Genomic DNA, 15080 nt, shown 5'->3' on the forward strand with positions numbered 1-15080 from the left:
AAATTCATGCACAACTTGATTCCCCTGTTCAGATCCAACCTCGGATGCTAAATTCACTCCGGATCCAAGCATCCGAAACAAACTACGACCAAAAGTATATCCATAGATACAGATTCGCCAAACAACCACCGATCAAAAACAACAACACAGATCCACAACCTATTTCCCAGATCAAGCACAGAATTATCCAAAACAGAGAATAACATTCAACTTCCGAAATTAAACCTCAAAAACACAGAATCAACGTAAATCAACACAAGATAAACACCATCATGACATAAACTTAATGCATAGATAATCGATAAGTAGCCAGCAACCAAATCGACTTCCAAAACGTTGAAGTTCGACGGAATAAAAGTGCAAAAAAACTGAATGTAAACTGAATGTTTCTTCGCCCTCCGTGAGGACGGTGTTACCACTAACTTTCGCCGAAGATGAATCCCTAGAAACCTTTAACTACCCCAGAATTCCCATTTTTTCCAAGTGTGTGTGAGTGTGTGAGCTGAGAGCAAAATCATCTGTATGGCGTGTGCTGCATGCTCCTCTATATATAGGCGTAGAAGTGGGTCCAGCGAGGTATGAATAGTCTTTGTTGCCCTCAGCTATTGACTCCCTTCATCCAGCCATTTTTTTTCTCTTCAACTCTGCTCACTTTCCTTCGTTTTCCTTCGCTAGTCCATTGCCTCCAGCTCTTCCTGGATCTAGCGATTCCTTCACACACCTGGCTTAAAAACTGCGTTAGACCTAGTAAAATAAAGTGTTTTTCACCACATAACCGATGCATGAAATTAGCCTTATCAATACTATATCAGTCTCAAGGTAATTGGGATATTATTTTGGGCACAAGATTTAAGAAATTGATTTGTTAAAGGTTAAAGTAGAGAAAGTAAAATAAGAGGAAGAAAGTAAGAGATGGAATAAAATTTTACCAAAAAAGAAAATGACTCAACTATCTTGGGACTTCCTCCCAACGGGGTATTAGTTTTAAATGAAAAGGGAACATTTTTTTTGGTCCACGAACTTTGCCAAAGTATCATTTAGGTCCGTAAACTTTGAAAATATCATTTGAGGTCCATCAACTATGGGTTAATATCATTTCAAATACTTTTTTACTATTTTCAAGTTTTTGCTGGACGAAAATACCCTCAATACCTTAAAGGGTATATATTTTTAATAAACTTATCATATACTCATATTTTTTATAAATATCTTTATAATATACTTTTGATTAATTTTCTAAATATAACTTGACCTTCAATATTATCACTTAATTTTGTGACATGCAAGTAAAATTGCTTCTTCAATTTTATATATTAAAGAATTTTAAAATTGAATAAAGAACTTTTCTTTAATAATAAAAAAAATGAATAAGGATCTTTTCTTGCATGTCACAAAATTAAGTGATAATATTGAAGGTCAAATTATATTTAGAAAATTCATCAAAAATATATAGTAAAGATATTTATAAAAAATATGAGTATATGATAAGTTTATTAAAAATATATACCCTTTAAGGTATTGAGGGTATTTTCGTCCAGCAAAAACTTGGAAATAGTAAAAAAGTATTTGAAATGATATTAACCTATAGTTGATGGACCTCAAATGATATTTTCAAAGTTCACGGACCTAAAATGATACTTTGGCAAAGTTTGTGGACCAAAAAAGATGTTCCCTTTTAAATGAAATATAAGTGGAATGAGCTAGTGGATTGTGGGACCTATAACTATTTATAGTAAAAATGACCTGGGACTCCTATGCACGGACGGACCGAAATGGAAAAACGAGACTTCTATTTACAGACAAAGGGAGTACCAATCTCTATTGGGCTATAAAAGAGAGCGACCTTACTATACCAGTTTAGATTAATCAAATTCGGTCCCTAGTAATGAAATAGAAGACCAGAACCCGTAGGTGGGGCTGTGGAAGGAGGTGGATGGAAAATTCTATCAAACATTTATTACACATATACATCAATTTATTTACAACTTATACCTTTTTGCTAGTGATTGACGATTAGACAAAACCAGTTTATTCAAATTCCACCAAAAAAGAGAAAGTAACACGTTACTGAAATCCTATTCTGCATATAATCTTACTTTAGGCTGGTCCGTTTGCCCAAAGAATCAAAGACCTCGGAGTTAGTAGGTCCTTGATCAAATCACTACCTCATAGTCTCTTCACCTTCTAGTTCTAGGTTGAATTATATGGGTTTCAGAAATCATATGTGATTCCTGTTTGAATAAGTATCTATTAGAATGTACATGTATTGTTGATGAATGATATTGATTGTAAGTTGGTGATATGTCAAAAGTAATCTATTATCCATCCAAACTCAACATTTGCTAGTAGCGCTGGGATTGGTCGGTTCGGTTACTAACCGAACCGACAAGTCGGTTAACCGACCATATTTCAATTCCCAAACAAAAACCGAAACCGACACCGACCAAGAGTCGGTTAGTTCAGTTAGAACCGAATGGTTAACCGTTAACCGATGGAACCGAAATTACTCAAAATTTTTTACTAAATTATGCTGTTCCATGAGATTTGAACTCAGATACAGCCAATTATTGCATCGACGGATTATTGTGGTCTAAAGGCTTGTTCCATTTTCTTCCTTTTATAATAGCCTATTCTCTCCTTTCTTTGTTCATACTAACTATGTGGGACAATGTGGGACAATGGTATACATAAGCTAGCTTAAGAAACTTTACTCATAGTTGTAAACCCTGAATTTAAACATACAAACTATTCCTCACAAGGGGTTTATGGAGGAGGGCTGCCTTTTGTTTCGATGCCGATGACGGCTTCTTCGTCTTCGCTTGCGCCTGGTCAGGAAGATGGGCAGAGAGAGCAAGATTGTGTGGGGTTTCAGTCGCACACAATCTTATAGGAAGATTGGCTGCCTTCTCTTTTTATTTTATGTTTTTGGTTTTAGGGGATATCTTGTAATATCATAACATGTCGTTATATATGTAACACGTAGAATTTCAGTTTGCGTATGCATTAATATTTAAACCAAAGGTATGTTTTAACTACTATGCCTCGTGTATTTAGTGTCAAATTTTTACATTAATAATGGATTAGGATCGATTTAAAGGCTGACTCATGTATTGGTTTAGACAGATTAGACCCGTTTGGAGACCACCTTTAATTAAAACAAAAGTCTCAAAGATATGGATTATAGAGTATATATTTATATTAATTAAATCATTTACTGATGTACTATGTAGCCATGAAAAGTAAGGTTTAGTTATGATATGTAGAGCTACGCATATAGAGCAGTTAGAACTTAGAAGCCTATGTTCGTAGGCTGAATTTAGCTCTAATATCCCATGCATGTTGGCCCTAGATACATGGAGTATATATTATCAAGCGATATATAACTTGAACGAGGGTTTCAAGGACAAATTTCTACTGCCCCCATCCCACAATAGGAGTCCACATTCGACTTGGCACGGGTTATAGAAATGTAAAGAAAAGTCGACACATGTTATAAGAAATTTAAAGAAAAGTGAGTTGAAAAAAGTTAGTAGAGCAAGTGTCCCATTTTTATTTATTAGTTTCATAATGAATGTGAATAGAATGAGTTAGTGAAATGTGGGACCTACTTACCATTTATAGTAAAAGTAAAAGCGGACTCTTATTGTGGAATGGACTAAAATGACACAAATAGACTCTTATTGTGGGACGGAGGTAGTATCCAACCATTATCAACCCATATTTTCCCTAAGAAAGTTAGGGATCTAACTTATTATTGAAGAAACCAAAAAGATTAATCATATGTAGTGCTACTTTGTAGAACTCCAAAGCTCAATATAACACAAAGTTATCGTTATAAAAGAGCAAAATTGAAGAAACCAAAAAGATTAATCATATGTAGTACTACTTTGACAACATAATAAGAATACAGAACATGCATTTAAGAAAATTGCATAAACCCACAAAATCACTTATGTATCTTAAAAAATCCCACGTCGACTTTGACAACATAATAAGAATACATAACATTGTTATAAAAGATAAGCCTCAACCTTAGAGAAATTAATCATCCTGGCCTTTGGGCTTAAGTATCTATATGTGGCTCATAGCCCATATAAATATGAGTCTACATTTTTAGATGGACTTATTAATCGGTTTTCGGTTCGGTTAATCTCGGTGTAAACCGAGAACCGACATCAATGCGGGTCTCCTAACCGGACCCGAACCGTAACTGTCATTTCGGTTCTCGGTTAACTGAAAACCGACATTTTTGGTTTGGTTCTCGGTTAACCGAGAACCGGCAAACCGAATACCCAGCCCTATTTGCTAAGAACCGGCAAACTGAATACAATAGCATACAACACTGGAAATACAGAGTAGAAGAAACATAGCTACATAAGAAGCAATCTATCTATGATTATGTAAAAAGCTTATACAACATACCTATACAAGAGCTGATGCCAATACTTGATTTACAAAAACGACCACCATCTCCTGTGGTTATTATCCCGACGGCACAGAGGCCGGCTAGCGCCAGTTGCGCACAATCTAGCTGCGGATGAATTGCCAAACCACAGAATGAGAGATATGCCAAGAATACTGACAATCGGAGCAGCAAGGAAGAGCCATCTATTTCTTGGAGCATCCTCAACTTCAAGTTGATGGACTAAAGCATCATCATCCATGGAAGCATCATCAATCAAATATTGCTCATCAACCATCTCACTTCTCTCATTGTCATCCGTTGGAAGCTCATAGCGGCAAAGTGGGCATGTATTTCTTGTAGCTAACCACGGCAAGATGCAGGAAGGGTGGTAAAGGTGCAAACAGGGAAGCTGATTGACGACTGCGTCAAGCATGAAGGAGTCCTTGCAGATTGCACACTCCTGCTGCTGTTGCTTGTCTCCATTAATCGTGAGACGTGGCAGATTGTTCATATATGATAGAGAAGCAGGAGGTGCCCCTCTCCTTGAACCCTCGTTTTCAGCAAGATGGTCGAGAAGATCCTCAAAGCCTCTGGCATCGAGATAATCCCCCGAATTCCCAACATAAGACTCATCATCCAAATTGGTTAACAGGTCGCCAGTGTGTGCTTGTATCCGGTCGCGTATACTGAGTGGAACTGTGCCCACGAGTTGAGGGGACAGTAGCTGCCTGCGCCAGTTAACCAAGAGGCTCGGCTGAGCTTCACCTTCACTACTGTCATCTTCCGAATTCCACTGGAACGTGCCAGCATTCATGGGGTCGATATCTAGCTCACTCGGGGCATCATCAGAGTCACTATCGTGGACAGCCCTGTATCTCCGAAAGCTAGCATTGGAGTCAGACTCGTCGACATAGAGAGAATCGAAACCATCACTTTCTGTATCGGAAAAGAATCTCCTCCACATTGTAGACGACCGCACAGAACGAGCATCGTCTTGCCTTGAGATTTGTGAAAATTGGTGAGAGAACATACTCTCCATGGACTCAGAACTGACGAATCTTCTCCTCGATCGACCCCTCCTCCTATGGTGGACTTGAGGCGAGGGCGATGCAGTCTCAAATTCTTCCAGAAACAAAAATTTACAATCAGCGCAGACGCTAAAATCGTCAAGCTCGTCAGCCTCATTGTTGGATGGAAGAATTCTATGGCATAAAGCACAAGAGGAGGAATCCCCCAAATTACTCCGATCCATTTGCAAACTGAAATGTTCAGATTCATCTAGGTTATAGATTGGATACGAACATAATAAGTATTCAACGAAAATAAACCTAAAAGCATCATCCTTAATTGTTCAATCTATTTCACTATTAAGAATCGGAATCGGAATCAAAATCGGAATTGGAATCGGAAGGATTGAAACATTGAATAAATATCGAGGTTAGAGTAGGGAGGGTAGATCCAATTGGGAGCGGGAGAGAGAGAGAGAGAGCAGTATATATACCTGATACGTAGATACGGCGGCGGCGGTGGTGGTCCGGTGGTAGAATTGGGCGACGGAAAACCAAAGCACCGTGGACGAGCGATAAATCAAAAATTACAAATAAAATGGGGAAAAAGATATACAGATAATAAAGCGACATTGAGTAATAAATGATTTTTTTTTTTCACTATAAACTTATATTGCAACAGATAGACACAACACAGTAACAAAGTAAAGTTAACAAATGTCAACGTCAACTCAGGTCACAATAACTTTAGAAAATTTCTAAAACTTAATTAACCTTTATTATTTATTTTAATAACCTTCTTAATTAACCTTTATTATTTATTTTTAGTACTCGTTTGATAAAAAAGATATGATATAACAAGATTTGTTAAATAAGATAAGAAATGCGGGTTTCGTGTCAAGATAAGTTTGGATAAAGGTTTTTTCGTTGTTGTTTGGTAGACAAGAAATTATCTAGATTTTGTATTAATAAAAAAATCATAATAAATGAGGTAGAAATGCTATCCGACCAAATTTGTGAGATACATATATTTGTATTTTAAGAAAAAATTTGCGGGTTCGGATGGGCCATAGAAAAAATCACGGGCTGACATAATAGGTTAACTATGATATAAAACACTTAGAAATAGTCATATAAGTATCTATATCTAGACATTAATAACTTATCAAACGGGTCCTTATTATTTATTATGGTTACTGTATTGATGATGCAGGTTGCAGGGCGGTGAGGCTAGGGGGTTGGAACTGAAGCTACGGGGGCGTACCGCAACTATGGTATGGTTTGTGGCTCTGCCACGTACGCCCTCCGTCCCAAATAATTTGGGACACTTTGAACCGGCATGGGTTTTAAGAAATCTAATGGAAAGTGAGTTGAAAAAGTTGGTAGAACGTGGGTCCTACTTTTAAAATATTAGTTTTATAATAAAATGTTAGCATGAATGAGTTGATGGAATATGGGGTCCACTACCAAAAATGGTAAAAGTGAAGTAGGACAAATTATGTGGGACGGCCCGAAATTGAATACTGGGTCGAATTATCTGGGACAAAGGGAGTAGTTTTTTCTATTTTATTTTTATTATTTTATTTGTTAATTGTTTTATTTCATAAATCGTTGTCTCTCCATTTGTGAAAAGTTGTCCAGTTTTGTCATTTTAGTCCGTGACAAGTTGTCCACTTTGGTTTTTTTTATATTTTTCATAAATAGACCTCACTTTCTACTAACTTTTTAAACTCACATTTTATTATAAAACTAATACTCCCTCCGTCCCATAAAAGTTGAGCAAAACTTTTGAGCACAGAGATTAAGAATTTATATTAAATAAATAGGAGAGATGAAAAAAGTAGAAAAGATAAGAGAGAGTAAAATAAATGATGTAATAAAAAAAGAGTGATTAGATGTTTTGTCTTTTATTAGAAAATGAAATGACTCAACTTTGTTGGGACGGACTAAAAAGGGATACGACTCAACTTTATTGGGACGCAGGTAGTATATAAATATGAGACTCTCATTCCACTAACTTTTTCAGCTCACTTTGCTTCACATTTCTTAAAACTCGTGCCGAGTTAAACTTTGGACAATATTTCATGAACGGAAGGAGTATTAATTAATAAAAAATAATTATAATTATTGATCTTTTGAATTCATACTTTATTTTAGTTATTAAAATAAACAATGGGTTATTTTTGTATTGTATTTAAAATAAATATATAATTTTTTTTGTGTTAAGTAATTGCAACTTTTTTATTACTACATCTGTCCCTGAAAATTTGATACATATTACCATTTCGGTCCGTCCCTGAAAATTTGATACACTTCACTTTTACCATTTTTGGTAGTGGACCTCATATTCCACTAACTCATTCCTACTCACATTTTATTATAAAACTAATACTTTAAAAGTAGGACCTGCATCCCACCAACTTTTTCAACTCACTTTCCATTACATTTCTTAAAACCCGTGTCGGGTCAAAGTGTAGCAAATTTTGGGGGACGGAAGTAGTACTATTATTTGTTACTCCTTCCGTCCCTAGTTAAAAGAGGCATTTTTTTTAGGGTACGAGATTTAAAAAAGTATAATTTTATTAGTTTTATTAGTTAATTGAAAAGAGAATAAAGTATGAGAAAAAATAAAAATAGAAAAAATAAAGTAGAGAAATAAAGTACTACTCAATAAGAGAGAAAATAAAGTATAAGAGAGAATACAAAAAGAAATTATTCATTTATCTTGGGACGTCCCAAGAATACGAATTAAGTACTACTACTACTTAACAAAGGACAGGAGGAATATTAATTATAAAATTAGTTAATTTGATTATATGGTAATATTTTTATTTTGATTATATGGTAGTAAATTTAATTCTAAAAGTATTGCAATTAAAACAAATAATGATAAATTGAAATAGAAAGTGATAAAAATATGAATAGTTATGGGGTATAATGATATGTAGTACTATGTGGTTTGATGAATGTTGTGTTTGGCAAAGTACATGAATATCAAATTTATTAGCACGCCTCAAATTGTAAATACAGCAAAACAAAATATTGTAATCAAAAGTCAATGGTAAAAGATAGGAATGTAAATGAGTGGGATTCCATGTTTAGTGATTGTTAATATTAAGTTACCAAATTAGGCATATAACGGCATAGATGTTAACTCTCAATCTTTCTTGTCCAATTACAGAAATAATTAACTATATCTGATCTTGATCTGCTGTTTAAAAGCACCAGCAGAGTTTGATTCATCTTCATAAAACACTACTCCATTATTCAATGTCCTCAAGGTACTAATAAACTCATCTTCCTCATCACCATACTATTACTAACTCAACAACATTTGTAGGAAGGTAGTGGCCAAGTCCTCCGGCCAGAGGAGGAGGAGGAGCCCTCGAATCTCAGCCCTCGATAATCGTCTAAATTTAGATGATACAGCTGCAGCTTTACCTCCACTCTCTAAATTACCCAAACAAGTCTGGAAGGTAAGTAAGCATTCACTCTCATTCGTCATAATATATGCTGATGGATGGCATGCTGCAGGGTGCTGAGAGTCCCCAAAACGATGACTTCGGTGAGTTTAAACGCACGCTTGAATTTGTGTACTGCGCTCTAGCTTGGCTTGGCTTATTATACGTGTGTTTTCGATGGTTTCAGTGGATTGGAGATCTCTCAAGCAAAATCAAGACCATGACCATGACCATGATCATGATGGTTGGTCCAGTCCAATATATGAATTCAGTTCTTGTGGCTTTATCATATCAGCAACGGTTTTAATCTTTTCGATTACTAGGCAACGGAGTAATGCCAGCAAAGCACACACTCGAGCTTGTTCTTGATACACTGCAGAGGTGAAGTGAAACATGATTGTATTAGCTACCTACATGAATGATTAAGCTGAATACTGAATGTGAATTCATGTTTTAGGAGAGATACATATGAGATATTTGCTCAACCAGTTGATCCTAATCAGGTTTGTGTTTCTTTCTTCATCTCAAATTCTCTTAGCTCAGCTCGACTATCTCTCGTTGTTTCTTCAACAGGTTGAGAATTATTACGAGATCATTAAAGAGCCTATGGACTTTGGCACAATGAGGGCTAAACTCCATGAAGGGATGTACCAAAATCTTCAACAATTCAAAGTTTGCTTTGCTTTATGTTTCATGTTGTTTTGTGTAAACAACAGAAGCCAAGGCCTAAATCGGTTTATGTTTATGTTGGCAGCATGATGTGTTTCTCATACCAGAAAATGCAATGCATTTCAACTCCTCCACCACCACCTACTTCAGACAGGTAACACTAACTCTCAGCCTCAACGTTATTCTCCATCTCATCGACGACCTCTACTCTGCCACAGGCGCGTGCTATACATGACTTAGCTAATAAGGTCTTTCATCTCCTTAACACAAATCCCGAAAACTTTGTCGAGGGGACAAGACGAAGATCTATGAGGAAAACATTATGCGATTCCATCCCTAAGCCCCCTGCTTCAGCATTTCGACCAAATACCCCTGGTTTTCATCTTCCTCTTCCCGGTTTATTTACCATGTTTTGCAGATTCATCCCTGAGATGAATACATGTGTGTATATATATACAGGTAGACCGTCGAATTCTCAAGTAGAAGATAGGAGGAGAGAGACATACTTGTGCAAGGCGGAGGATGCAGCGGGCTCAACCACTTCCAAACCACTGATTCTGGTAGGATTTCATATAGATAGACATGTTACAAAGTGGTCACATAACGAAAATACATCTCATCTTGTGTTGGCAGGGAGACATTAGCTACGAGGATAGCTTAATGATGTATGTAAAGGATTTGGGACCAATGGCCCAAATGGTTGCAATGCGGAAGCTATTAGGACAGCATGAAACAAAAACTTGCCCCAAACCAAAACAATTCAAGACATTCCGCGACTTTGCTCCTGCAGGCTGCAACCCCTTTACCAAAGCCAGCAACACAGCTCGAGATGGGGAAGAAGCAAAGTTGGAACAAAAGAGAAAAGACAAGAAAGCCACAGCCGTGGTTAAAGATTTGAATTGTTCATCGAGACCGGTTATACTAGCTTTAGAGAATTGCCATTCTGAATACAAGTCCAGAAACAAGAAAATCTGCAATGTATCAGCAACTCCCAAACCTGTCTGTGATGAAGCTGCTCCGCAGAAGCCAGAGAAGAAGCATTTGCCATTATTATCCCACTTCACTTTCGATCTTCCCTTCTTTAAAGCGCGGCTTGAGCAGATAAATGCAGTGGAGATGGGGTTGAAGAGGAAGAAACCGGGGCTCTCGATTTATCAATGAACCTGTACTTCCTGCTACATTTATAATAACTGTGTTTTGATCCTTTTTATTTCAATAAAGACAATTGGAAACAATAGACAGGGTACACATGCAAGCAAGTAAAAAATTGAAAGTACACAACTGGGACATGAGAGTTCATCAAAACTGTGCTTTTATATACCGCATGCTATATTGCTTATACTGTTGACAGTGAATGTAACTCCACATACACTTTCTGTTTACAATGTATGACCGTGTCAATGGCAACATAATATTTGCAATTAAGATTTCCTATGCAGATGGTGTGATCAGGACAGAGCTGCTTTGAGTCGAGGATTAAGCCACCAAAGCAGAAAACTTCCTGAATTTAAAATAACTGAAAAAATAGACTAGTTGACCCATCACTAAACGATCTAAGATCTGCCGGTTTCACCAATGCACGGCATAGAGGGCAAGTCCGTTCTCTCTCAAACCTGGGGACAAAAAATAACAATAGCTCAAATCAAGACAGCCAATAAAGTTTTGAGAATCTGACTGCATACAAATATGTCTTGCTGCTATTTTCAATATATTTGTAGCTCAAGCAGCAATGACGATTCTCGACATATTTTGGATTAATACTAAAGGTAGGAAGAGAAAACCAACCACTCAGAAACACAGTCCTCACAAAATATGTGCTTGCAACGTAGAAGGACCGGAGAGTGCATCTTTTCCTGGCAAATAGCACACAAATCTCCAGCTGCAGTGACCTGAATATAATCAAATCAATGAAGTGGCAAGAGGATTAGTCATCAAGTTGAAGCACAAAGGGAGCAGCACCAATGTCAGTATGAAATTCGATACAATACATAAAGAGAACATGCAGCAAAACGGATTTTCAGTGACAATAGCACATAATCATAAAATAGTATGGCAACACAAAAATTTTGGGAACAATTTCTTTTCTATGTGGGATGTTGTTAGGTCTTTCAGCTCATCAAGAATTTTCCAAATCTTTGTCTTCCAAGTTCCATCCCAGCCCCATTCCAATAAAGAATCAAGTGGCTGGTAATGCAGTGAAAGGACATCAGGCATTTTTTAAGTACATTTGAATTGCAGCTAGCATACCTAAAGGTACACATGTAAGGCAGTGGGCGGAACTATTCACAGGCAAGGTGTAAACAAGGGTTGACATTTGCAAAATTTAAATGCTTGTGCTAAAGTGGAAGCAAGATTGTTGACCAGTATAAGCCTATATATATATATATATATAATGTATATGGAATGTGATCAAATGAAAACTCTAAATATGCTACAAACTCAAAACTATGATCTGGACAATTGAAAAATGTCAACAGATCACAAAAAAGCATCAACAGAAAAATATCAACAGAATTTCAACGGTAGTCAATGATTGATTTTGTGTTGATACTGTGTTGATATTAAAATCTTGAAATTTTATACCGTGTTGATATTTGTATTGAAGTTGTGTTGAAGCTGTGTTGAGGAGTTTTGAGTTTGTACAATAAATAAGTTTGCATTTTATCACTACCCTAATGTATATATATGCATATTCCTTAACTGGATAATTTTTTTTTAAAAAGCTTTAGCCAGTAAATTTCCTTAACAACAGCTCAAATAATCTGGAATACAGTGACACTAAGGCCATAGAAAGAAAAATGAATACCTGTTCAGTTGTAGCATAAGCACCATAGTGGATGTCTTTCCTTGACAGTGCTTTAAGAGCAGTGATGAATGATTGGACCTGAAAACATGACTCAAATCAGCAGAGCCTAAAGGCAGGGAATATAGAGATTCCTGAAAAGATCCACTGCATACTACTGCTACAAATCCTATAATTTTTAATCATTAAAAGAACAGACTTGGCTGAATACATGTTTATACCTTCTCAACAACAGAAGTAAGCTTGAAGGTTAAATACAATCCAGTCATAAGCGACGAGAAAAGGCTCCCGTATTCTTTGTTCAAGAAGAAACGGTACCAAACAGGGGCAGGGAGCAGTGCACGATAAAGGAGCAGCAGGTACTCAACCAAAGTTAGCAGTTGACCCTGAGAATAAACAATATTTCATTAGCAGGTATGCACTTTCCGAAACAAACTATAAATTACAAGTATCTAGTTGACAGAAGTCAAGGCACAGACATAATTTACCTGCCTACGGTAGTTCCGACCTCTGCTATTTTTGTAATACATCAAGAGCATACATTTGATGACCATTGCTGCTTGACGAACAAGTGTATCTAAAGAAAAAGGTGCATCATAAAGAACAAGGTCAAATTACTGACATGTAACTCTTCTAAATCGCAGTGATTAATGAAAATGACTCACCATTCACCATGATAATAAATATCGCATTCCAGAAAGGAGGTATGGTTCTTGGAGGCAGCATCAGCAAAGGATAGAGCACATCATCTTTCCGGTACCACCAGTAAATCCCGAAAACATGAAGTGAGTAAAGAACGACAATGCCAATAAGAGTCATTATTTTCCTCTCACCCTGAAGAGGGAAGACAGACCCTTGTTAACAGTGACTTCAAAGTGAAACATATGGGATTTTCATTCTTCACAGAAAATGTATTAAAACTTAGAAGTCTCTCAAAAGATATGAAAATCTACGTCAAGTACCTTTAGTGCCGTCTGCTTCCGTACAATATCATTTGACTTAAACATAAAAGCAGCAATCCAAATTGTAACACAGAATCCTGCAAACATAGAACTGAGTCAATAAATTATTATGATTCTTTCATATGATAGACGGTGAAGAGGCATAATATATAGCTATTCGAAAAATGCAGCAATGCACCTTCTACTAAGCGCTTTCTCAGAGAAATTAAACCAGATAAAGAACTGTTATCTTATTAAAATTAAATGATAACAATATATGGGTTCATGAAGGCAGGGGATGACTAAAGTCAATATGCAGCAAGAATGGAAAAAATATGCAATAATTAGCAAACTAGAAGGCCAATAGAAATATTAACAACGTCAATATGATTTGACACAAATCAGAAGGCCATATCAATATGATGAAGCATGGTAATACCTTGGAGATGCTGACGTATGAATACAATCAACAGAAGCAACGAGAAAGGAAGGACCTGCTCGATCCAACGAGCAGCCTGCTGTATATCATATCTCTGGTAAGAGGAAGAAGAATCCCTATTATTGGCGCCAACTCCCTCAGCACCTTCTGCATCACCATCTGCATTTGTCGAGTTCGTAGCCCCATCCACAGATTCTCTACCACTCCGCAGATCAACCTGACTCTCCATTGAGGAGAGTGCAGAAGCTCCAGACGGCGACCTAGAAACCGGCCTCGAAAAGGACTCAGCAGATGGCCCGGAATGCAGAGAAGTAGCAACCCTGTCGTGATCGTGTTCTGCAGAGCCAATTATCCTAATGGAAACCTCTCCCGCGGAAGGGGCAGGTGCAGGGTCATTCGATAGGTCATTGTGGAAGCCCCCATTGTTCAATAAAGAATCGGAATCGGAACTGTTTGGCCTGGTTCTGATGAAGCCGGTGTACTCTAATAAGGTGGACAAGGGAGAGCGGAGAAGGGTAGAAGCCGAAATTTGCAGCCCATTTCTTCGGGAATGATTAGAGGTAGAGGTATTCGAGAAAGAAGACGACGATGAAGAGGAAGAAGAGGAGCTTCGGTAAGCGTCCGAATTTCCACCGGACGCTTCCATTTGCGAGGACGTCCCAGGCCTAAACCTAACCCTAATCAAGAACAATTACAATTACAATTACAATTACAATTACATAGATAAAAAAAGCAAGAAGAAATAGCAATTGAATATAAAAGAAACAAAGTTGCGTGATGAAAGTGTTAATTTACCTTGGAGATCGAAAATCCGTGGATGATCGCTAGGGTTGAAAAAGAAGAATGGTGATTGAATGCTGGAAAAATGAGGAAAAAAAAGGATGTATTCAAAATGAGGCGGCCGCAGCGGAGAATCGGAAGCGGGTAACGTTGAGAATCACGGCTGCGAGTCGTTGAATACGCGTTTGCCCTTTCTCTCTCTGCTCTCTCTGCTCTTCTCTTTGATTGGATTATGGAGGAGCGAGAAGAGAGAGAAACAAGGCTACGGACGATGACCCTGCTGTTTATAGTTTATACACACTTGCAAAACTAATTAATCACCATTATTTATCGCCAACACTCGTTTTTATTTTATTTTTTTTATTTTGAATAAATCACATAAATACGTGTGTGTGCTATTTTCATTAGCTGACCTTTGAAAACTCGTGGTTGGACAGAATATTAATATTGCTGACCCACCACCTGCTGTATCCATTATTAATACATTAATTTATTTTTTTGGTAAGTTTTTCTTTTTTTATGAGATGCTCTCGTTTTCGAAGAAACGTCCTTGATCAAAGTACTTTAAAAATCAG

General features: G+C 37.0%; 3 protein-coding genes across 5 annotated transcripts; 1 reads left to right on the plus strand and 2 right to left on the minus strand.

The window, feature by feature from the left end:
- Positions 1-246: 246 nt before the first annotated feature.
- LOC125192140 (uncharacterized) lies at positions 247-6039 on the minus strand. Of its 2 annotated transcripts, XM_089069947.1 has the most exons (3): positions 5907-6039; positions 4423-5664; positions 247-721 (listed from the first exon to the last, which is right to left on the minus strand). In XM_089069947.1, exon 2 carries the CDS (start codon positions 5655-5657, stop codon positions 4452-4454), a length of 1206 nt encoding a protein of 401 aa, XP_088926073.1. In that variant the 5' UTR covers positions 5658-5664; positions 5907-6039; the 3' UTR covers positions 247-721; positions 4423-4451. The 2 variants fall into 2 exon arrangements, with proteins under 2 accessions (XP_088926073.1, XP_047945572.1); XM_048089615.2 differs by lacking the exon at positions 247-721 and having other exon boundaries at positions 3951-5664.
- A 3728-nt stretch (positions 6040-9767) lies between these two features.
- Positions 9768-10824, plus strand: LOC125194686 (uncharacterized). Its single transcript, XM_089057433.1, has 2 exons — positions 9768-10102; positions 10176-10824. The coding sequence occupies exons 1-2, from the start codon at positions 9851-9853 to the stop codon at positions 10701-10703; spliced, it is 780 nt and encodes a 259-aa protein (XP_088913559.1). The 5' UTR covers positions 9768-9850; the 3' UTR covers positions 10704-10824.
- A 13-nt stretch (positions 10825-10837) lies between these two features.
- LOC125195876 (uncharacterized) lies at positions 10838-14789 on the minus strand. Of its 2 annotated transcripts, none has more exons than XM_089057432.1 (9): positions 14521-14789; positions 13726-14396; positions 13308-13384; positions 13011-13179; positions 12834-12922; positions 12567-12731; positions 12349-12426; positions 11328-11431; positions 10838-11155 (listed from the first exon to the last, which is right to left on the minus strand). In XM_089057432.1, exons 2-9 carry the CDS (start codon positions 14369-14371, stop codon positions 11050-11052), a joined length of 1434 nt encoding a protein of 477 aa, XP_088913558.1. In that variant the 5' UTR covers positions 14372-14396; positions 14521-14789; the 3' UTR covers positions 10838-11049. The 2 variants fall into 2 exon arrangements, with proteins under 2 accessions (XP_088913558.1, XP_047950104.2); XM_048094147.2 differs by having other exon boundaries at positions 13726-14402.
- Between the last annotated feature and the right edge of the window lie 291 nt (positions 14790-15080).

This window comes from Salvia hispanica, chromosome 4 (assembly GCF_029641045.1).
Source record: "Salvia hispanica isolate PSC_SH4W2 chromosome 4, Shi_PSC_v1, whole genome shotgun sequence".
NCBI classification, from domain to species: Eukaryota; Viridiplantae; Streptophyta; class Magnoliopsida; order Lamiales; family Lamiaceae; genus Salvia; species Salvia hispanica.